The 24,899-nt window shown below is 42.3% G+C and overlaps 1 protein-coding gene across 3 annotated transcripts in view; it reads left to right on the top strand.

Moving 5' to 3' along the window:
* CDK6 (cyclin dependent kinase 6) overlaps window positions 1-24,899 on the top strand; it is a 177,556-nt gene that overhangs the window by 120,657 nt on the left and 32,000 nt on the right. For all 3 annotated transcript variants that reach the window (XM_039522421.1, XM_039522422.1, XM_039522423.1), the window contains one exon: window positions 14,892-15,001. In XM_039522421.1, coding sequence (XP_039378355.1) covers window positions 14,892-15,001 — 110 coding nt within the window. The remainder of the gene's footprint in view (window positions 1-14,891; window positions 15,002-24,899) is intronic.

Genomic DNA, 24,899 nt, shown 5'->3' with positions numbered 1-24,899 from the left:
GCGCTAATCAGCTGTATAGTGGCGCTAGCGCTGGAGGGAGGGGGTAGAAGCAGGATGCGGCAGCCAGCTCAGGGGAGGTGGAGGCAGAGCGAAGATGAGCTGGTGTGGGGGGGCAGGGCGTGGAGCTGCCATGGGAGCTCAGCCACCAACAATTTTTCCTGTGCTCCGGCAGCTCTTGGGTTTTTTTTTGTTTGTTTGTTGGGGGGCGGGTGTTTCTTTTGTTTTTGTTTTTTCCTCCACCGCTGGCTCTTGGGGTTTTTTTTTCTTTTGTTGCTCCGCCGGCACACACACACACACACACACCCCTGTCCCGATATTTCACGTCTCTCATCTGGTCACCCTAACTAGTGCCACATCTCCTATTTTAGATGCTGTTTCAAAATCTTTATTTTTGTATAAAGATAGATCACTATGCAAGTAAAGTTTCATTCAATGACTCAGAAACAAAGTTGCTAGGCACTCTGCTTATTATATCCGTATATAATTCAAAAGAATTCTTTGAAATATGCTAAATGGAAAGAGATTTCTTTGTATGCGTTTTGAGGTAAGCACTGAATTCTAACCAATGGTTAAAGCATTACCTCATATTCAGAGCTAGTTTTCTTTTCTAGTAGCAGTTACAGACAACTGTCTAATCCACAGAAGACTCTTGAGGTGAAAGCCACTATGTCTAGGTAAAGTGCCTTCCGTTTGTATTTATATATATATATATATATACACACACACACACACTAACAACGGATGTACCTAGAAATATTCTACATCAACATCATCATACTAGGTAACGTGGCTCTTCCTAGAAATAAAACACACAATTCTAATTAATTTTGTGTGTAAACCATCAAAGCAAATGAATGTCTCCTTTATTCTCACATTATCTTTCAGTAGTTTTTGAGGTTTGTTTCTTTATTTCCAAGGCACAAATATCTTAACATCAAAAAGAAGAAAACCCATTGAAATAGGAACCTAATAGTGAGTCGTATATGTGGTCCGGAGTTATCTCTTTTTTTTTATTTAAGTGGTTTTTTTCTTGTTGGTTTGACCAATAAAATAATTATTATGTTGTTAGTTATTATGTAATAATAACAAAAACAACCCTGTCTCACTTCACAAAATCAGTTAATTAAACAGACATCCAAACATGAAACACAAGTGAAAATATCATTGAAATTACCATTACTGTATACTATGCCATCAGACACATGTACTGATATATATTAACCTCTTGAGGAACAGGCGATTTATAGAATCATAAGACTGTAAGGGACCTCAAGAGGTAATCTAGTCCAGTCCCCTGCACTCATGGCAGGGCTAAATATTATGTAGACCATCCCTGACAGGTGTTTGTCTAACCTGCTCTTAAAAATCTCCAATGATGGAGATTCCATAACCTCCCTAGGCAATTTATTCCAGTGCTTAATGAGCCTGACAGTTAAGAAGTTTTTCCTAATGTCCAACTCAAACCTCCCTTGCTGCAATTTAAGCCCATTGCTTCTTGTCCTATCCTCAGAGGTTAAAAGGAACAGTGTTTCTCCCTCCTTGTAACAACCTTTTACGTACTTGAAAACTGTTATCATGTTCCCTCTCAGTCTTTTCTTTTTTCAGACTAAGCAAACCCAGTTTTTTCAGTCTTTCCTCAGAGGTCATCTTTTCTAGACCTCTAATCATTTTTGTCGCTCTTCTCTGGATTCTCTCCAATTTGTCCAAATCCTTCCTGAAATGTGGCGCCTAGAACTGGACACACTACTCCAGTTGAGGCCTAATCAGTGCAGAGTAGAGCGGAAGAATTACTTCTTGTGTCATTTTCCCATTCTGTGTGTGCGCACCTGATTGTTCCTTCTTTAGTGGAGTACTTTGCATTTGTCCTTATTGAATTTCTATTTACTTCAGACCGTTTCTCCAGCATGACTGTGAACCACTGATAACTACTCTCTGGGAACAGTTTTCCAACCAGTTTTGCACCCACCTTATAGTTGCTCCATCTAGGTTGAATTTCCCTAGTTTGTTTATGAGACGGTTATGCGAGACAGTATCAAAAGCTTTACTAAAGTCAAGATATACCATGTCTATCACTCCCACACTCCCATCCACAAGGCTTGTTACCCTGTCAAAGAAAGCTATCAGGTTTGTTTGACATGATTGATTGATTGATTTATTTATTTATTTATTTATTTATTTATTTTTGACAAATCCATGCTGACTTTCACTTATCACCTTATTATCTTCTAGGTGTTTGCAAATTGATTGCTTAATTATTTGCTCGATTATCTTTCCGGCTACAGAAGTTAAGCTGACTGGTCTGTAATTCCCTGGGTTGTCCTTATTTCCCTTTTTATAGATTGGCACTATATTTGCCCTTTTCCAGTCTTCTGGAATCTCTCCAGTCTTCCATGACTTTTCAAAGATAATCGCTAATGGCTCAGATATCTCCTCAGTCAGCTCCTTGAGTATTCTAGGATGCATTTAATCAAGCCCTGTTAACTTGAAGACATCTAATTTGTCTAAGTAATTTTTAACTTGTTCTTTCCCTATTTTAGCCTCTTCTGATCCTACCTCATTTTCACTGGTATTCACTATTTTAGATGTCCAGTCACCACGACCTTCTTGGTGAAAACCGAAACAAGTCATTAAGCTCCTCTCCCAATTCCACATTTTCTGTTATTTTTCCCCCTTCATTGAGTAAAGGGCCTACACTGTCCTTGGTCTTCCCTTGCTTCTAATGTATTTGTAGAATGTTTTCTTGTTACCCTTTTTGTCTCCGGCTAGTTTGATCTCATTTTGTGCCTTGGCCTTTCTAATTTTGTCCCTACATACTTGTGTTAATGGTTTATATTCAATGGTAATATGACCTAGTTTCCACTTTTTGTAGGACTCTTTTTTTATTTTTATGTATGTAATCTGCCTAGAACCAAGAGTAGAATAGAAGTACTTTCTAAAAGCCCATTGGAGCAATTTGATTCACCCATCCCATAAAAAGAAAAAAAGATTTTAATACTTCTATAAAAAGATGTAGTATGAAGGTTACATTTCACCAGTGAAGGAACCTTTCTCACCAACAATACCTATAATTCTAATGGCATCAAAGGCAGATGGGTAATAATGGAAGATCTATCACTTCGAGAATGAATTATACAAGCCTAAATGTTTATCCAATACTATAGTAAAATCTGGAAACTCCAGAATATGTTGTGCAGGGAATATTATCTGTCACCTTAACTACATGATGGATAGGATATTATGATGATGTGTACTTTTGAGGGATTCATACATTCCAAGACCAGAAGGGACTATTGTGATCATCTAGCATGACTTCATGTATAACACAGATCACAGATCTTCCCCCAAAATAATTCTGAGAGCAGATCTTTTAGCAAAGCATCCAATCTTGATTTTAAAATTGTCAGTGATAGAGAATCCACCAGAACACTTGGTAAATTGTTCCAACGGTTAATTACCCTCACTGTCAAAAATGTACACCCTATTTCCAATCTGAAATTGTCTAGCTTCAACTTCCAACCATTGGATCATGTTATACCTTCCTCTGTTAGATTGAAGAGCCCATTATTAAATATTTAAATACCCCACGTTGGTATTATAGACAGTGATCAAGTCACCCCTTAACCTTCTCTTTGCCAAGCCAAATACATTGAACTCTTTGAGTCTATGATTATAAGGCATGTTTTCTAATCCTTTAAACATTCTCATGGCTCTTCTCTGAACCCTCTCCAATTTGTCAGCATCCTTCTTGAATTACGGGCACCAGAACTGGACACAGTATCCCATTAGCGGTCACATCAGTGCCAAACGCAGAGGTAAAATAGAGTCTCTACTCTGTCTCGAGATTCCCCTGTTTATGCATCCCAGGATCACATTAACTCTTTTAGCCACAGCATCATGCTGGGAGATCCTGTTCAGCTGATTATCCACATGACTCCCTAATCTTTTTAAGAGTCACTGCTTCTCGGATTAGAGTTGCCCTTTCATGTAAGTATGGCATATATTCTTTGTTCCTAGATGTATACATTAGACATATTAAAACACATACTGTATGCTTGCTCTGAATCAGAACCACTCCCCCAGTTTTTGTGTCATCTGCAAACTTTATCAATGATCATTTTATGTTTTCTTTCAGGTCATTGATGATGATGTTAAATAGTATAGGGCAAAGAACCAGATCCTTGCGGGACCATACTGGAAACATGCCTGATTGATGACAATTCCCCATTTAAAATTATATGTAGAGACCTATCAGTCAGCCAGTTTTTAATCCACTTAATGTGTGCCATGTTAATTTTATATCATTCTAGTTTTTAATCAAAATGTTGTGCAATACCAAGTCAAATGCCTTACCAAAGTCTAAGTATATTATGGCAACACTATTACCTTTATCAACCAAACTTCTAATCTCATCAGAAAAAGATATCAGTTTCATTTGACAGGATCTATTTTCCAAAACCCTTGTTGATTTGCATTAATTACATTAGCCTCCCCTAATTCTTCATTAATCATGTGAGATTAATCAAGAGATTCGATTAGACAGACTCTCAGCCAAGAGAGCCCCCTCTTTCTTAATAAACCTAGAGTACTCAATAAAAGTTGGCAGAAGATGAGGGGAAAGTATAGAGAAAATCTCTCCGTACATAAAGACTGTTTATTTCCCTTCCATACTGCAGGTGCTGACACATGAACAGATTAATTCTTGGTTCTTAAATGATTCCTTAAGACCATATTTTCATCAAATTAGGTAATATTGTGTTGTAAGAGCACACACCCATTTTTAAACATATTTAGTTAGGAAATGACATCCATCCTTCTTATTTGTTTCAGTAGAGCTTCAGCAAAGCCCTCCTAAAAGGCAAGGAACATGCATAATGCAGAGAGAGGATAGTTAAGATTGAAGCCAGGTTCCATGTCAAGCCTTACTTTTAGCACCCTATAACTCCATCTAGTAAAAGTGATTTGTCCTGAAAATTGTCATGGTTACTCATAAGGCTATGGAGAAATTTTCTGCAAAGTCTGAAGAAAATTGGTCAAGCTTTACAGGTCATTAAAAATCATCCTGAATATGAAACCGCTCAGTAGGAGATCTGTAGTAAAGTTTCAACCATGTTCCACTGTAAATCCAACTGAACAGTTGGGAATAACACCGGAGATGATTTTTAGTTATTACGGGAAACCATGAAGCCAATATTGAGATGGCTGTATAATCTCATTCTTCATACAGAAGAAACTAGAGCTAAAAAAGATGTCTCAGCTCAGAGATAAATCCTATGAGCAAGAACTGAGCTAAATAATTTAGTCTTAGAGCCACATTAGAGATCTTCTCTGTCTATAAAAGTTATCTTGCAGATTCTTTCATGAAACAGAAATGTTTCAATCATGGGTAGCAGGTATCATAGGCTGGGGAGCGGCTATTCCTCCCCAAAGAGCCAGGTGTGGCCCCTCCCATGCTCCGCCCCAGGCCTCCTCCTGCTTCCCAGTCAGCATGGCTTCAGTCCCTGTGCATGATGGCCCTGGCTTGGGCTGTGGCTGTGTCACCAGCCGTCACAGCGCTCCACAGCTGCAGCCGCACTGCCCACCTTCATGGTGCTCTGGGGCTTTGGTGGTGCTGGGGCCACGCCGCCCACCCTCCCAGCACTCTGAGGCTGCAGCCACGCCGCCTGCCTTCCCAGCGCTCCGCGGCTCGGACTTTGCCACCTGCCCTCCTGGGGCTCCATGGCTGGGGAGACAGGGGCCGTGCTGCCTGCCCTCCCGGCGATCTGGGACGGGGGGACAGGGGCTGCGCTGCCTGTCCTCCCGGTGTTCCGGGGCTGCAGCCATGCTGCCCACCCTCACGGTGCTCTAAGGCTGGGGGGTTGTGGCCGTGTCACCCGCCCTCCCTGTGCTCCGGGGCTGGGGGCCTTGCCTGAGGCAGGCACTGGTAGTGGGGGGGCCTTGGGGCTCCGGCAGGGGGTGTGCAAAAGGGGCAGGGCCTAGGTCAGAAGATGCGGGGCAGGGGGCTAGCCTTCCCTAGCCAGCAGTTCATGCACTGCACATGGTTAGTATAGGGAAATGAGCTAGAATGGCTAATAGCAAGTTAGGGAAAAAAAGGCACAGGTGTCATTCATTAAAAACATTGTAGCCACAATCACAAAAGCAGAAAACACAGAAGAAGAATTTTGCTAGTATTAAATGAAACTCTTTAAGAATGAAATTAGTCCTGAAGGGACCTGTAAAATGCATAACTGTGTAAAAATATCAGTGTCTCTAAATTCTCAAAGGAGATTGAGAAGACATTTAATGCTTTCATTGACCTCCATCTTTACAAAGACATACAGACATAACTACATAAGAACACAAGAATGGACATACTGGGTCAGACCAATGGTCCATCTAGCCCAGTATCCTGTCTTCCGACAGCGGCCAGTGCCAGGTGCTTCAGCGGGAATGAACAGAACAGGCAATCAGTGAGTGATCCATCCACTGTTGTGCACTCCCAACTTCTGGCACACAGAGGCTAGGGACACTCAGAACATGGTGTTGCATCCCTGACCAGACTGGATAATAGCTATTAATGGACTTATCCTCTATGAACTTATCTAGTTCTTTTTTTAACCCAGTTATAGTTGTGGCCTTCAGATCATCCCTGGCAACAAGTTCCACTGGTTGACTGCGTTGTATGACGAAATACTTCCTTTTATTTGTTTTAAACCTGCTGCCTATTAATTTCATTGGGTGACCACATAACATGAGAACTAGGGGAAGGAGTAAATAACATTTCCTTATTCACTTTCTCCACAACATTCAAGATTTTATAGACCTCTATCATATCCCCTCTTAGTCGTTTCTTTTCTAAGATGAAAAGTCCCCTTTGTTTTAATCTCTCCTCATACGGAAGCTGGTCCATACCCTGAATCACTTTTGTAGCCCTTCTCTGTACCTAATGTATCTTTTTTGAGATTGGGTGACCAGATCTGCACGCTATATTCAAGATGTGGGTGGACTATGCATTTATATAGTAGCATTATGATATTTTCTGTCTTTCCTATCCCTTTCCTAATGGTTCCTAACGTTGTTAGCGTTATTGACTGCTGCTGCACATTGAGCAGATGTTTTCAGAGAACTATCTACAATGACTCCAAGATCTCTTAAGCAGTTCCCGGAAGCAGCAGCATGTCTCTTCTCTGGCTCCTACGTGGAGGCGCGGCCAGGTGGCTCTGCACATTGCCCCGTCCACAGACACCACCCTTGCAGCTCCAATTGGCCCCAGTTCCCGGCCAATGGGAGCTGCAGGGGCAGTGCTTGGGGTAGGAGCAGCGTGCAGAGCAGAGCCCCTTGGCTGCCCCTACACATAGACGCCAGAGGGGGGCCATGCTGCTGCTTCCGGGAGCCGCATGGAGCGGCTCCTGACCCTGCTCCCCAGCTGGAGCACTGGCTGGAGCCCCATACTCTGTTCCCCAGCAGGAGCTTGAGGTTCGGATTAAAATGGCTGGTGGGCCAGATTCAGCCCACGGGCCGTAGTTTGCCCACCCCATGACTAACAGATAAAGTATTAGTTTCATGCGCTAGTCCACCTGAGCATCTGATTGATGAGAAAGCAAAGGGCAGCTGGATAAGATAGCGGGGGAGGGATAGCTCAGTGGTTTGAGCATTGGCCTGCTAAACCCAGGGTTGTGAGTTCAGTCCTTGAGGGGGCCACTTAGGGATCTGGGGTAAAAATTGGTCCTGCTAGTGAAGGCAGGGGCCTGGATTCAATGACCTTTCAAGGTCCCATCCAGCTCTAGGAGATTGGTATATCTCCAATTATTATTATGACAAGAGCCATTTGGCATGGGAGGGTTTGAATGCAGCAAGAGGAAGGGAAGAAGACTGGGTGAAATTATGGATAATCAAAGGGAAGGTGGTGGGGGTGTCAGATTAGAGAAAGTGAGGGAGGTAAGAGTGAGTGGGAAGTGGCAAGGTTTGAGGGAGTATTCGCCTGGAGATTTGTGTAGGGGCAGAAGAGGTGTTCTGAGTAGAAGAAGCAAGGGAGAAACTGGCATATGGAGGGAAGGCAGAGCCAAGGGAGAGGAACTGGAAGGTGACATTGGAAGGACCTGGAAGACCCTAAGGAAGGAGGAGCTGAAGAAACCAAACAGACTGGGAAAGAAGAGAGGCAGCTGAAGAGAGGAGCTTGTTAAATCAGAGGACTGAAGTTGAAACAGGATCACTGAACCCCCCCCTTGCTACAATTGTGGCCCCCAACATTCCATTTTAGTGGTGTCAGGTATAAAGGGTTAAGCATAGTTGAGCAACACATGAAAATGCAGATGCATGCTTTTTTATGCTAAAAATGTTACTTTATCAAGCTGTAATGTCGAAGTTCTCTCTTTCTCTACGATAGGGCCCTCCTCACTGATTATGTGGCTTACCTAAGCACTAAGACAGAGAGCAGTGTTAAGAGGAAGCGATGAGCTAGTTGTTCAGCTCACCATATCCTGTGTTCAGAATAATTTTCATTTCTACTTATCAGTAAATGTTAATGGAATGTCCACAAATATTTGCTTGGTTTCTATGGTGAGAAAGAGTGAGTGAAATTCTGTGTCAAAACCAAACTACATCATACTGTATTTCTTAAAAGAGGATCCCTAGCAAGATAGGAGTTATCTGTGGTTATTACTTATGTGCAAGTTGACATTTGATAAATAACAATCATTTTGAGATTCACATCTTGAAATTCAAACTTGCACGTTACAAACCCTGATATGACTTGGACCCTTTTGTAGGTAAATGGTAAAGATCAGTTTATCAGAACGCAGCCCAAGGCAAACAAGTTCCCCTCTCAGTATGAAGCAATCAGATATTTGTCAGAAATAAACTTGCGTACCTCTTTTTACAGTGTATAATTAAGTTCCCAAATTATTAAGAACCAGATGCCCCCTCTCTCTAGGTAGCTAGACATACAGACGAACACATACGCACATACTCTTGTGTGTGTGCAGCACAGAGGGCAGCAAAGTTTCAGGGAAGTGGGCCAGGCGGTGGTCATGTGGAAGGAGCAGCTCCCATGCTGCATGCTTTCCCAGTCCTCTGTAAATAGCAGCGTCCCCTCTGAGTGTACAGTTCACATTGGCGCTCTGCTACAAATTGAGGTGTGTGGCCAGCAGGAAGGGAGCAGCTGCTGTATGTGGCATGCTTCCCTGGGAAAGGAACTGCAGTTCTGGGGTAAATTGTCACGGAGGTTAGTGCTGGTCTGACCAGCATTCAATCCTTTACCGTGCCCCAGAGCAGTTCACCGTCACACTGAGGGAGCTAATGGAATGGGAAACACCCAGTTCGGGAGTAACTTGTCTTTAAAAGTCCAGGAACTTAGAATAACACAATCACATTTTGCCAAGAGGACCTGGAATTTGGAAATTCTAAATGAGAGACTGGTGGCAGCAAACACCTTTCTTCCATAAGGTCTAAATTCTTCACCTCCTGATCCAGCCAGGTGGCCGTTGAGTGTTGTCTGGACTTTTCCATGGCTGCTTGCATGACTGTGGAGTTTGGAGCAGCATGGAAGAACAACTCCGCTCCCTTCGTCTGGACAAAGTACTGCTTTTTTGCTCTCATAGTAGTAGGGGCATGCATGCGTCTGACGAAGTGGGTATTCACCCATGAAAGCTTATGCTCCAATACATCTGTTAGTCTGTAAGGTGCCACAGGACTCTTTGTTGCTTTTTACAGTTCTTCCTGGTTTCAGTGTGGCCTCACTGATTAGGAGTGCTACTCAGATAGAGCCTGTAGGTGCTGGGCTATCCAATAGCTTGTGTTGGAGTCCTGGACCTCTTCTGAGGGGATTTGGAACTCTTCTCAGGCCAGGAGGTGGTAAGAAGGAACAGGAAATGTGTCAGTCTGCACTGCCCCTTATGCCCTCAGCACAGCGCATGAGGAGAGCAGGGTGGAGGTGCAGACCCAATGGACACTACTTGCTAGCATTCTCCAGTCTCAGACAGATAAAGCGCATGTGTATCAATAGTGGAATACAAATAAGGACCCAGCACCTGAAGAAGGAGGATAGGGCTCAAGTTAGTGGCAAGACTCTCATTACAAGCTGCAGCCGATGCTGCCAGTACTGCTTAAAGATCCATGCCGACTGCTATAGTGATGTGCCAGGAATCTAAGACCCGGTTCACACTAAAATTTAGGTCAACCCAACTATGTCGGTAGGGGTGTGAAAAGTCCACACCACCTTTTGAAGCCCAGCCTACCTGTTTGATGCTTCACTTGGCTATGAAGGTTGCTTTCCTCATTGCCATCACCTCGGATGGATTGGTAGGTGAACCTTCCTTGCACTATAATTCATAAAGACAAGGTTTTGCTACAGCTACATCCAAAATTCACCCCCTAAAGTAGTGTATTGGAATTTCCACATAAACCAGACTATCCACTTAGCTGTGTTCTTCCCAAAGCCCCATGCTTCCAGCATAGAAAAGAGACTTCATTCCCGCCACATGATGAACTTTGGCATTTTATTCTACAGAGAACAAAATAGATCAGAAAGTTACCTGGGCTGTTTCTTGCCAAAGCAGAACAAGCTGTTTCCTCCCAGAGGATCTCCAAGTGGATCTCTGGCTGTATGCTGCTTTATCTGCTTCCTCCCCCACATGGAGTATGGGCTCATTCGGCAAGAATACAGACAGCCTCAGTAGCAGCATTCCAAGAAGTACCTCTGCTTGATATTAGCAAGGCAGCAACAAGTTCCCCCCACACATTCACAAGGCATTGTGCCTTAGTCCAAGCCTCCTCCGCTGATGTATTCTTTGGAATAGTGGTTGTTACAAGCAACCATACCACCTGCATCCTCACACCCTCCTCCTCTATGAGTGCTGCTTGTCAGTGACCCACAGCAGAATGCACATAGGGATTGGCAATCAAAGAAAAAAGGAAACTTCTTTGTAACTGGAGTTCTTTGAGATGTGTGATCCCAATCTGTATTCCACTACCCACCCTCCTTCCTCTCTGCTTCAGATCCTCTCTGATTCATGGTAAGAGGGGGAACTGGAGAGGCGTGGGGCAGCCCCACCCCTTATACTCTCAGCACAGAGCAAAAGGAGAGCAAAGGTGCTAGTGTGGCCCAATGGACACTACTTGCTAGAATTCTCTGGTCTCATGTGCATGGAGTGCATGTGTACCCACAGTGGACTACAGATAAGGACCACATGTCTTGAAGAACAACAGTTATGAAGGGTAAATAATTTTCCTTCATTTTGTGTGGGGAGGACCACTTGGATCTCAAGTTCAGAATCTGCAATATTTGGTCCTGTTTCTCCTACAGATCTTCAGTTCACACTGCTCCTCCCCTTCTGTTAGGTGACTGCCCCCACATCTGAAAAAAAAAAAGAATATGTGGAAATTCATGACCCTAGAAATCTCTGAATTTTTAAATTAATTTTTCCTATCCCATTTGTTTCTCCCCAAAGGCTGCAGGAGAATATATATGCAGACAAACACTGAGAAATACATTTAATATCATTAAACAAAATATTGAAAAAGGAACTCCACCTGATTCAGCATATTCCCTGGGCAGCCTTTATCAATGGTGTTCATAATGGCATCTTGACCGCAAATTAAAGTTCTCCTCCTTCGTTGGAATGAACTTCTGAGGGAGAGTTACCTTCCCCTGTACATATGTTAGAAAAGCATCCCTATTTGGTACCAATCAATCAGAGAAAATGAATGGGGTTACATTATACCCTCTTCTGTTGCTGTGCCAGTTTACATGAGTATGTATCTTGAAGTCAAAATTGGCTCAGCTCAGCTTTAGTTTGCACAAAGTTATTGAACTGTTTCAAAAATAAATTTTATGAATAGAGATCAAAGCATGTAAAAACAAATGTGACACTTGTGTAAATATCCTTGAACTTCCCTCCTCTATCCATTCAACACCTCCAGACGCTGTCAGGGCATGTAATGATTGTAATAAATGTTGTATTTGCTTTTGTTTCAGCTGGTTCCAACCAGCAAATTCAGCTGATTACTTGGATTGTTATTTCTGCTTAGAGGACAATTATATTGTTATTTTAAAAACCCACCTTTGTCATATGTTTCTGAGTACTGGTCTTTAAATTCAGCACTCACCATTTTAAATAACACGTATTTTAAATCTATTTTTTACTTTGAAATTATTTCTTTTTCTGTATCTTTTTTAATTTCAGTTTCATAAGCCTAGAGAAACACTGCACTTTCCAACACATGTATTTTTGTATCTCAAAATTAATGCAATAATTGTGAGACCCCTGTTCCCTCTTTATAATATTGTCTGTAGTTTACAACTACAGCATACTATCAATACTGTATTGTCCTTCAGCTGAAGATCCTGTTTCTTTAGGGCTGGATTGTAACTGTACCAAGGCATAGGATAGAAACCAAGCAGACATGCCAAACTCGCGAAAGAAGTGCAGAAATTGAGCTTGGTTTTGGCTTAATTGGCTTGTGAGTTGCTTGTTGGTTAGTTTTTGGCTTGTTGCTTGTTTGGCTTGTGGCGTGTTGCTTCTTTTTTTTGATTGGCAAGGGGCAAACATGGGCAAGGGAGGGAGAGAGTCAGGGGTGCACAGTGGGCCCACCACAGTCCCAGACTGCATGCCAGGGAGATCTAGTCATATAGAGCAGTGGTTTTCAAAGTGGGGTGCGCGCGCCCCAAGGGGTGTTCAAGACGATCCATTGGTGGCCGTGGTGGGAGGAGCGCCACCGAGGGGGTGGGAAAGGGCGGCTGGAGGAGGGAGGGAATGAGCAAGCAGGGAAGATGTGTTCCTACCCCCCACCCCCCACCGTAGGCAGGGCCACCCAGAACGCAGGAGCTTTAGGGGCTTTAGGGCCCTGGGTTAACCTTGGCCTGCAGCTCTAAAGCCCTTTCGGAATGCAGCCCTGAGTCCTCCGGCCCGTGGAGGAGCAGGGGCAGCCACACAGCCAGTGGCTGGCATGAAGCAGTGCTTTCCCCTCCCGCTGGCTGTGAGGCTGCCTCTGCTACTCCTGAGTCCTCCGGCCCGTGCTCATAGGGCTGCATTCCAAAAGGGGCTTTAGAGCTGCAGGCCAGGGCCCTGGGGCACCCTTAGCCCAGGGCCCTGCAGCCCCTAAAGCCCCTGCGTTTTGGGTGGCCCTGCCCCGGGGGGGGGGGGGAGCTCCCAGAATCGTGGCCATGGGGGCGGTGCTGTGCTGCTTAGAGCCACCTGCATACCCCTTGCACCAAACAGGAGCTTCCCTAGGTAAGTGCTCTGCACCTCCTGTCTGCCCCAGCCTTGAGCCTCCTCCCACACCCTAACTCCCTCCCAGACCCTGCACCCCATCCTGAGTGCCTTACTGCACCCTAACTCCCTCCCAGACCCTGCACCCCACCCTGAGCCCCCTCCCGCACCCTAACCCCAATCCAGACATTCGAATCGCTGTATCATAAAGTGTTAAACCAAGACTTTCAGAAATAATTAAGCATGTTCAATCACATTGCTCTCACTAAAAATATTTTTAATAATAATTTATTTTGTGAGAGCAAAAAGGTGTTTTGTACCGTTAATAAATAAAATACAATAAAATATTTTTAAAATATTGTTTATTTCATCTTATCCTTTTTAAATTTCTATTATTGTATGTTTTATAATGTACATAATATATTAGTATAGTACAGGGGTAGGCAACCTCTGGTACGGGTGCCGAAGGCGGCACGCGAGCCGATTTTCAGCGGCATTCACACTGCCTGGGTCCTGGCCACCGGTTCTGGAGGTTCTGCATTTTAATTTAATTTTAAAAGAAGCTTCTTAAACATTTTAAAAACCTTTTTTACTTTACATACAACAATAGTTTAGTTATATGTTATAGTCTTAGAGAAAGAGACCTTCTAAAAATGTTAAAATGTATTTCCGGCACGCAAAACCTTAAATTAGAGTGAATAAATGAAGACTCGGCACAGCACTTCTGAGAGGTTGCCGACCCCTGGTATAGCAGTACATGTATATAATTTATACATAAATAAATATACATATATTGGGGGTGCATGCTCAAAAAATTTTTACTGATGGGGTGTGTGATCAAAAAAGTTTGGAGACCACTGTCATAGTGTTGGGGTTCTTAGGGATTGGCTTGTTTTGGCCTTGTTTTGTAATGGGATTAGCTTGATTTTTGGCTTATTGTGAAAGTCGGGGTGCTTATTTACCGCGTGAAAGTTGGCAACCGTGGAACCAAGCTGTGATTCTGAAATTGTGCCCCAGCCTTTTCAGACTCAGTCAGGGATGTAAGGGTGCAGGCATGCTGGAAGGTTCATAATTTAGCTTTAGTCTTTAATGTGTACAGTTAGAGCCTGTACCTGTATCTAGGTCTATGGCGGGGAAACAAAGTGATAAATATTAACTGTCTGGTTTCTCTTTGTGAGCCCAATTTGCATTACTCACGCAGCCCCTAGTACATCGCAGTACCTATAAGACACAGTCCCTGGAGGACTGACTTCCGTAGAGATATGACAATTTACAATTTGTCTCCAGATCAGTAGATTTTAGAGAGAGAGAATTCAGGGAGATTTTAGGTCAGTAGAATATAATTAATCATGTTGGAATTTGGTCAAGACACCACACTTAATATCCCTACTTCTGCAGAATATGCCATGGAAGCTCTAATAGCCATAAGTGAGTTGGGACTAGGTTTTTTGACTCATCTTTAAATGAGTGTACAGTGCCTTCTAATACCACGATTCAGAAGGAATAATCCCACCTATTGACTCCTCCACACCACTTCTGGCAGCACCTGGATTTTCCTTAGAGGACTGTCATCTAAGCAATGATCAAACCTGACCATCCTTAGTGTGTGAGACTGTACAAGTTTAAGACAATCTGGGTCACTGGACAACCCAGCTGGTATTTCTGCAATTGAATATTTCTCCTAATATGTTCCTCTTTGTTTTACAGGTTGTCACTCTGTGGTACAGAGCTCCTGAAGTTTTGCTTCAATCCAGCTATGCAACACCAGTTGATCTTTGGAGTGTTGGCTGCATATTTGCAGAAATGTTCCGTCGGAAGTAAGAAATATTGTTTTATCATCATTTTTTTTAATGTGAAAATTGTGCAGAAATATACAGTACTATATATTGTAACACTGTATGCAGTAAAAGATTGGAAGCATTTTTTATTTACAGTTGGAACTGTAAAAGCCCATTATATATAAACTCAGGGTTGTGACTTCCATCTTGGATTCTTTTTTTCTGAGGAGTGAGTCTCCCACAGCCCTTTTTAAAACATTGTTTTCTTTTACAAAAGCACATGTGAACACTGTAACAAGAACATAACACCTGAATCCAGATGGCTGAGATATAGATAAATAGGGGCTTAAGGGTCTATGGACAGAGGTCTATATTGTGAGGTTCTGGAAATAATTTGTTTTGAGAAAGGAAGGACATAGCCTTCCATATGGTCGTCTTACTTCTGGAGTTTGTGCTTTTTGAGTTCCAGATGTTTGCTTGTAGTCATCTCTTGGCATACTTGAGATCTGGAAAGTCACTGTAATGTCAATTTCTAGAAACAGACTGAGGTAGGAGTTTTTGAAGAATAAACTGTTTTGACAATGTCTAGGGTAATGTAGGTAGTAAAACTTCAATGTAGTCAGAAGTAAGACTTACTTTTGACTGATTCTGTTAGATTAACTATCAGTATTCTCTTGGCGTATTATACTTACTTGATCTTCTTATCCCATGTAATGCATTTTGGATGAAAACCAGAAACTACTGCAAGAAATATATGGTGTTATCCAGCCTATTGGTGATGTGCCTACAGAAACCTCATACACCATTTTGGAACAGCTACTGTGAAATAAAATGATGTACCTTTTAAATAAATGAATATGAAAATCTAAAGGAAAATGGCTCACCTTTGAGCTTAAAAATGAATATTCTATTTTTTACAAATTACAAAGGTGTAGCCACAGTACAAGGACCTCTAGAAACAAAAATGCGATAGCAATACCTCTTGACAAAGATGAATTTGCGATATATGAAGTTCAAAATGCTAGTTGAAGCCTTGCAAAAAGACTTTGGGATTTCACTGTTTATTAATGGTAACATATGGAAAAATATTTGTTCTTGGGCTTATTGCCTAGTCAAATGGCCAGAGTAGATTTACTACACTCCACCCTCTGTATGACTCATAAATGAGATCAGAAAATGAGAGAAAAGGAGAATGTGGATTTTAGGAGTTTCAGTTAAGTCCTCCATTGCAACTTTTAGATACTAAGTTTTATTCCATATAAGGTTCACAATGACACTGATTTTTCCAAGATTTCACTTGCAGAATAAAAAAAAGTTTCATTTTTGCATTGATAATGAGCGTAAAACATGACAAACAACCAAACAGAGAACGCTTTATGATTTGCTCAAAAAACCTGTCATCTATTTTATAGCACCGTCCTAGATGAAATATTGTCTTGTATAAACCATATAAAATTGCCTTATGTGAACCCTATGAATTAAATTTTCATTTTTTATAACACAGCACTCACTCTCCAAATCCAAAAATCTAACATGATCAATTGAATTAGGAACAATTGTGCAAATTCAGATATTGGGTTAAGGGTAAAAAATGGCAGATTTTTAGTAGAAATAAGATTTGATTTGAAGCAGAGTTTGATACAACCAGGCCTTCTGTTGTCCCTGCCAAAGACAGGGTCAGTTTGACATTCTCAGTCCTAAATCTGGGAGACAGTCAAAAACTGTGTATGTCAGGAATCTGCCAAGTGTATATGTGCTATGTTGTTTAATTAGTAACATTATGATTTACAGATTAAGATATTTGAACATGCAGGAGCCCAACATATGTCATAAGCAGAATTTAAGGCTTCACTGTCATTAAACTGCAGTGAATAGCATTGAATATCTTCTTTATGGATCGTTGCATTGAGTTAATTTTGCAATAACCTTTGTATGATATATGTTGTCTTTTTAACATCCTTAATAAATTGCAAAAGAGAATCTATTCTACTGTGAACATGGTGGCAATAAACTGTAAAATTTTGCAAACTCCCATGTATTATTTCCAAAACATTCAATAAGTGAAGCAGCTACTTCTGCTGAAAAATAGCAGTGAACTTAGGTCACTACCCATCTGCTTTTCATCTGGCATTGAGGGGGTAAGAGTAGGAGAGTTGTTTTTGTTTTTTTTTAAGTTTGCCTATTGGTCCAGCATTCCAGCCATCCTTTTCTTTTTGCCAAATCACCAGAGACTTATTTTCTGTTCCTTCCCCCATTCTCGTTTGCTTTCACTTGAAAATGTTTTTAAACTTCTGTCATTTCTAACTGATGTTCTGATCTCTTTATATCAGCTGAGATTCTGATAGCCTGTCTTACTCATGTTGAGTGGTGTCTCATTCCCAGAATAATTTTAAAAAAGTCAATGGAACTATTTGTGTTATAAGATACTACTCAGTATGAGTAAGGCTATCATACTCCACAAATAGTCCCATTGCCTTCATTGGAACCGTTCTGGGAATAGGATACTAACCAGAAGCAAGGCTATCAGAATCCGGCTCATAGTGCTTACAGTGGCCCAAAGGCTGCAACAGACTGTTGTGCTTGGATTAGCCAGAGTATAGGTCTCATTTCAGATTGGTGTGAATGAAATATAACTTTCTGCTGAATCAGCCTTAATCATAGATCAATAGTAGAGGTTTTTAATGTTTTGTAAGGCACTTCCCCATTGGCTCAAGTTCAAGGATATACACAAAACTTTGTGCCAGGCCTGGCACGGGTGATCTAAATTGCAAGTTATATGAGTAACAGCCTGTCATCAGTTAGAAAACTTTTTTTTGTCATTCCAGCTGAAATTATACAAAATTTTGATGTGGTTGCAGAAGTGGATATGTTTCAACAATAAAGCATCATGTAGCATAACACTAGCCACAAAGTACCATGCACCAGAATACCAGCTCATCTTTATCAATACAGTGCTTATTGCTTCCCTAGAACACGTGTTTCAGTGAAGGGTGAAGAAGGTGGTTGAAGAGTTTGTGGCCTAGCTGACCTGCACTCAGCGCAGACCCAGAGGGGAGGAGATGACAGAGGTGTACCTGTAACATGCTTGGGGTGAAATCCTGACCCCGTTGAACTCAGTGGTAAAACTCACATTGACTTTAATGGGGCAGAATTTCACCCTTGGTCTTTATGCCATAACGATTATTGGTAGTCGTTGTGTGCTGTACTGTGAGTCATTCTTCACTGAGTTCCCCTTACCACCACTTCTTATGTACACACATTATGGATTAACTCCTAGCCCCACTGAAGTCAAAGTGAGTTGTGCAGTTACTTCAGTGAGGCCAGGATTTCGCCTGATGTATGTTGGTAACATAGGAATGGGATGAGTGGAGCCCATGTTCCTTTTTTAATCTTTGATACATGTGTCAGTAATAACATCTCCAGAGTCCTTTTTTCCCATATGGTCTCATTTCAGACCCATGCTAGTTCTTTTGTCAGATGCATCCCTGTGCTTGAGAATATCTGGTCACTGATTCCTCCCCTATCTTGGTGTGCACTGCACTGTAGATGTGGAACTGCTGGAGTATTTCAGTTTATTTACAGCCTTCCTGTATCACTCTGCATAGTCAGCTCTTCCTCTCTTTGCAGATCTTACCCTAAAACATATCTTTCTAGGTTCCCAATTCTACTTGGGCAGATTTCTGAAATGCCACCCTGAAGCAGAGAGAGAACAGGGCCATCGGGTGCTTTTCAAAACGGTAAATATCAGAAAAGGTAAAAGGAGTGGAGACAGCAAGAGTGAAAGGATAAGAGAAAATAAGGAAAAGGGAGACATCTCTGATTGGATATTGATGGGAGAGGATAAAAAAAACTAAGATGGTGCAGCACCCTAGGTAAAAATTAGCCATGCAAAGACATGTCTATGAATCCTGCTCATAACTACCGGTTTCCCTGTAAAGTGGCAGACTCCTTAAATGAGATTTAAGAGAAAACTGGTATCTTTATCTTGCAACCAGTTTCAAACACAAAGTTTGAAATCATATTCTCTTGTGTTTTACAATAAAATTTAAACCAGCGTATCTACTGGACCAAGAGCACAAAAACACATTTAGCAAGTATCTGTTTGGTCTCAGTTAGGTATTGGTGGCAGGAAAACTTAAAAACAAAACTTGTTTTTTTGTTTTAGAAAAATAAAGGTGGACAGTGCTGCCTATAGTTGTAATAACTCCACAGCTCAATTTGCAACCTTTGAACCAAGGTATGATACAGTTTTGGCCTGAGTGAGTTTTTGCCATTTTTGGAAATTATCTTGCTTTGTTACAAGAATGATTTAAGTGCAAGTGCCATAAAAGTTCACCACAGACCAGAGCAACTGTACTGGGAGAAGGTTTCATCCCTTGGAAAGATCCAGTCAGCATTCAGTATTTCTGTACTCTGCACTTTTTCTCCTTTATTCCTCTGCCATTCATGTGCATATGGATGTGTGGGAGGCTGATGGTTTTTCCAAACCAGACCTAATGAAACAGGATTTTTTTTCCTCCCCAGACAAGTGGCCAGTCTATCAGAGAGATTTTTTTTCCAGAATTTCTACTGGACTCTTGGATTCATATAATCAAGACTGGCTGAACCTAGGCCACTAATTTAACCCTTTGTTTTCCCAGTCTGACAGGATAACAGTGACATCTTCATTGAAGCCCTACTAACAGACAAAGGAAAGGCAGAAGTGTGCACTGGTCCATGTTGTTTTAGTATGTTGACAAACAGTGTTTTCAGCTCAATCCTAAATCAGTGGCAAAACTCCCACTGACTCTGGATACAGCACATATGCACATTAATGAAGAGAAGGAAGGCTGAACAATCAGAGTAAGTCTGAGGTTATCAAGCAGGAAAAAAAAGAGGTAAGAGGTCTCAGGACAGTGACATTGTCATTCAGGGTAGACAGACCCTACATAAAATATATAATGCTGCTGTTTAGCTCACATTTTCCTGCTAGGCTTTGCTGGATGATATCTTCTCAAGTGTCTACAGTTGGGCTGATTGATAGCCGTTAGTCAAATCCAGTAACCGTATCAGTCTGTGGTTAGAGATAAGTGTTAAGTGTGTGCCTGGCCATTCAGTTGTGGTTTTCCTTCCAGCTTCCAATCATGCCAGACTTTCATTCAGAGGAATAGATGCTGTGGGTAAGGGAAACCGTTGATAAACCATAGAAACCAAAAACTGTCACTAACCATAACAAAAAACAAAACCTGGACAGGGTGGGGGCAGGGGACCACTGGAAGCTATGTGAGTGCAGAGTTGAATTGGATTGTTAAACACAAGTATAGTATTGTGGTGGCTAATGCAATGATGATTTTTCCAGTGAAAATAAGAAGGCTCAAATAAAATGCCAACCTGATGTCCTCATTGTCTAATAAATAGAGTTTGGGGTAGATTTCCACTGGCAGTTCGGTGCCAAATTCCCAGAAATTAGGCACCTAAACACAAAGTTGATGTGTACCTTTTGTTTTAAATAGTTGATGGAATCCCTGATATTTGGAGGGGAGAGGGGAAAAGTGAGAGTGGGTAAATGACCAATCTTGGTCTTAAAAAAGAGGAAAGAAAGGAAGGATGGTCTTGGGATTCGCTTTTTCCCCAGATGTCCAATCCCCCACTAAGAGTTGCTATTTCTGTCATTTGAACCAGGTATGGCCAGCAGCAGTTCTCCCACTGGGTGCTTTAAATTGGGGGAACAACCTTTGTGGTGACTCAGAAAGAAGACGTGAGGGAGGGGAACCTGACTTGCCATGGGCAAGAAAAGGTCAATGACCATGGGATGGGGGACCATAGGAAGAAGACCTAAGAAGCTGGTAGGCTGGCAGAGAGTACTGGAGACATCCTTCCCATTTTCAAAGAAAGGCAACAGTCTAGGGTGGGATTGAGGACTCCTGAGGGATCAAGGCCAGGCAGCAGGCATTGATACTAGCCTTGAACACTGCACCTGCCACCTGCTTGAGTTTAGCAGACCTGGAAAATGTCCTGTTGATCTTTAGGAAGCAGAAAAGAAATAGACCTAGTCTGACTTCAAAATAGTCTAACCTGACCTTCACTTTTTTAAAAAGTAATGGTCAGAGGAAAAAAAATCATTCCAGCCTGTGACAGGGTGTATGGCTGCTGGCCAGAAGTCACTGGAGAAGGAGTGAACCCTTTCCCTGTGAGCACAGATATCTTCCCTGGACTCAAATATTTGAAGGTAACTAGTCCATTAACATTCTAATGGGATGTGCTGTTGGGAGATGAGTCTGATACCAAGAGTTAGGGTCCTAGACGCTGATCTGTGCTTGAGGCAGCTCGGAACAGGGGAAGGGCAAAGAAGGTTGTATGCCTTATTTGTAATCCCCTGTATTCTGGTGCTAGTCAGGAACAAGTTTAGTCCCAGCATAAATCACGGCAGCCTGAAGACTGCTCTAATTTACACCCAGCTGCAAATGGCTGTAAGAAAAACAGCTGCAGTGCAGAGGTTCTCTGATCACACCTTTTTTTCAGTTGCAGGCCCTAGGCTGAGAAGGAGCAGTAGCAAGTTCTATGCCACTTAGGGATTCCCCCTATGAAAGGGATTTTCTGGTTGCTTTGCCAAGCAGTGAAGAGCTGCCAGACTGGGGTTCCAGAAACTGGCACATGAACTGCAGGAAGAAGGCTAAAACTGAGAGAATTATATATTGTACTGCACCGCTTCCCTCTCCGTAACTTGATGAAAAAGAGCCTCTTTATACATCTTTGGACTTCAGATGAGGGAAGCCCTGTAGGATTTGTGTTTGATCCTTAATGGAACAAAACATGTATATTTACTTTTCTGGTTTACAAGAAACTTCCACAAAATGTATTTAAACTCCAGATTGGTTGTCAGGATCCTTTCCTGCTTCACACAAACACCCTTGAAAGAAAAGAGAGAAAGACTTGATTTTAACTTTGGCTTACATTGTTAGCTTCCAGGTGCTTTTCATAGTCAAGTATCTGGTCAGAGAATTTGATCTAGACCAGGGATAGGCAACCTATGGCACAGGTGCCGAAGGCGACACGCAAGCTGATTTTCAGTGGTACTCACACTGCCTGGGTCCTGGCCACCAGTCCGGGGGGCTCTGCATTTCAATTTAATTTTAAATGAAGCTTCTTAAACATTTTAAAAGCCTTATTTACTTTACATACAACAATAGTTTAGTTATATATTTTAGACTTATAGAAAGAGACCTTCTAAAAACGTTAAAAAGTATTACCGGCACCTGAAACCTTAAATTAGAGTGAATAAATGAAGATTCGGCACACCACTTCTGAAAGGTTGCCAATCCCTGATCTAGACAGTTTTTATTGAATTTTCCAGAGAAAAATATAATAATTTCCTACCATTCATCAGCCATAAAAAACGTATGTTATAGCTCAGAAATATTTATTCTATATATGTCTCCTGTTTGCTTCTTTCCCTTGCAAGAGCTTTGCACTGGTAGCTCTCCATGTGTGTTCACCAAAGCTCTTAGATGTTTTTTATATTTAAAAAAATATCAGTAAATCTGCATCCAGAGAAGTGGAAAATGAAACAGATCCATAAAGGACCAGGGGATGGCAGGACTTTGACAGCATATAAGGACAGCTGAGCAAAACATAACACATCTCTGAAACTTTTTACCACTCTGTACCAAGTAAATATCTGTCTGAACCAGAAGAGCTCAAAGTGCCTGGAGAAAGTATTGTGGAATTTGATGCTATGTAGATATTTATGACAATATCTTTTTCCACAGGCACTGCACTACTGTTTTGATCCAACTTCTCTCTAGAGTCTGGGACCTTTTCAACCACTGCGCTCATTCCAGTGGTAGGGCCAGTCTTGGGAGTCAATATATGTTTTACCTGATTAACAACTACAGTGTTTGGCCATTAGATATAAGCCCATGGAAGCAGTAAAAAAGGTTTAAAAAATACTTGTTATTGTAGGAGGTAGAATATGATTCTCCATGCAGATCCTTTCAGTGTCCCAAATCATTAAAATCCATAGGAGGGGAGGAAATCTCCATAAGAATCCCAGGCAGCGTTCCTCCCACATAGTCATGCTATGAACTATTTCATAGGATATTGTGCACCCAGACCTGGCAAATCCTTGGGAACCACAGGAGTCTGGGGCCAGCCACATGACTCATGTACACCCCTCACTCAACCACTGCTCCCCCCTCCTGGCCAGTCTTCTCCTCTGTCCCCTGCACAGACCATAGCTCTAATGTCCTTTGCAGGGTCCACAGGATGGTGCTGTGTATGTGCACATGCCCACATACACCATCATACATATTTCATCCTCAGGGCATGATCCATGCATGACACTCTTCCGCATGCATACAGCTTAAGGGGAGATATTTATACCAGGCCAAAGGTATTACCTGCTCCAAGCTAAAAATTAGCAAGTTGTTGGAAACCCCATTGTTCAAATCACATCAGACCATGTTAAAAACGGTTCCATTTTTAAGACAATTCAAAGTTATAGTCAAGCTTTTTAGGTGTCTATATGCCTGTTAAAAATACCACTGCAATGCCCTCAGGTACAGTAGGAATAATACTTCTAGTTGCAGTGTTTTCAGCTATTTACGGTAGAACACTGTGGTAAGGGTGACCCGTTCAGAAAGAAAACTTGTTGAAATAATAGTTTCTCTTCAGTGCAAAGAGTCAGCTGTTGAAAGTCACTGAGAGCATTGTTTCTTGGCACTGGGGCCATGAGGAAAAGGTGGGTCACAGGCTGTTGGACATCAGGGTGAAGCCAAAATCATCCCTTTAAAAAAAGCAGCAAAGAATCCTGTGGCACCTTATAGACTAACAGACGTTTTGGAGCATGAGCTTTCGTGGGTGAAAGCTCATGCTCCAAAACATCTGTTAGTCTATAAGGTGCCACAGGATTCTTTGCTGCTTTTACAGATCCAGACTAACACGGCTACCCCTCTGACCCTTTAAAAAAATTCCCTTTCGTTCATTCGCCTCTCTTAGGTACTTATATGACTTTTATTACCATAGTGTCTGAGCAGCTCACGACATCCCAATGAAGTAGGGAAGTGTTATGATCCCAATTTAAAGATGAGGGACTGAGGCATACACAGAGACACTAAGTGACCTGACCAAAGTTGCAAAGGAAATCCGTAGCAAAACAGTGAATTTCCCAAGTCCTGGGCTGAACTCTAACCCTGAATCCACCTTCCTTTCTATGAGCCAGGGTAAGAAAGGAAAGACAAGATCATGCCTTCCTCCTCCTGTGGCTGCGGTCTCAGAACCCACATTCCCAGCATCTCAGCTCTGAGGAAGGCACGGCTGACACTGAGGCACTGAGCAACTCTAGGATGTTGGCCCCCAGTCTTACTGGCCCATCGTCTTACTGGCCCATGTTCCCAGTAGGCAGGTGGAGTCAGCTCAGTGACAGAGATCCTTTTGTCAGCCTGTTTTTTTTCCAATCTGCTGTCACATTTCTTACTTGTTATATTTGGTGATGACTGTCGCTATTAATGATACAAGGTCTGGTCAAGTACATTCTTTGACAGAATGTTGGTTATCATGACTGAAGCTTGGCTTGGGATCTATAAGATCTTGGGCTCCCTGTAGAGGCTAGCTGGGGCTCGTCTCTCTCCGAGGCGGCAGGGAACCACACCGCCTCACTACCTTTCGGAATAGCTCTTGCAGGGAATTAGTCCGGCCAGGGGAGTCTTCCTCTGTGGCCTTAGTAAAGGTACAAATAAACACAGTGAGCCTAGGCCCTGGGTCAGGGTGGGGCACTGGTGAGTCAGGTGCCCAGGCACCCAATGCAACACTGTTTTGGATTGGCCGTTAGGCCCGCCTTTCGCAGGGATCTCAGGACCGCGGCTACGCACTCCAGGTGGTCCTCCCACTGGCGATGGTAGACTACGACGTCATCTAAATACGCCGATGCATAGTCTTGATGGGGCTGTAGAAGGCAATC

This window comes from Mauremys reevesii, linkage group 2 (assembly GCF_016161935.1).
Source record: "Mauremys reevesii isolate NIE-2019 linkage group 2, ASM1616193v1, whole genome shotgun sequence".
NCBI classification, from domain to species: Eukaryota; Metazoa; Chordata; order Testudines; family Geoemydidae; genus Mauremys; species Mauremys reevesii.
The sequence above is the reverse complement of the archived record's forward strand: the minus strand, read 5'-3'. Positions and strand labels throughout refer to the sequence as shown.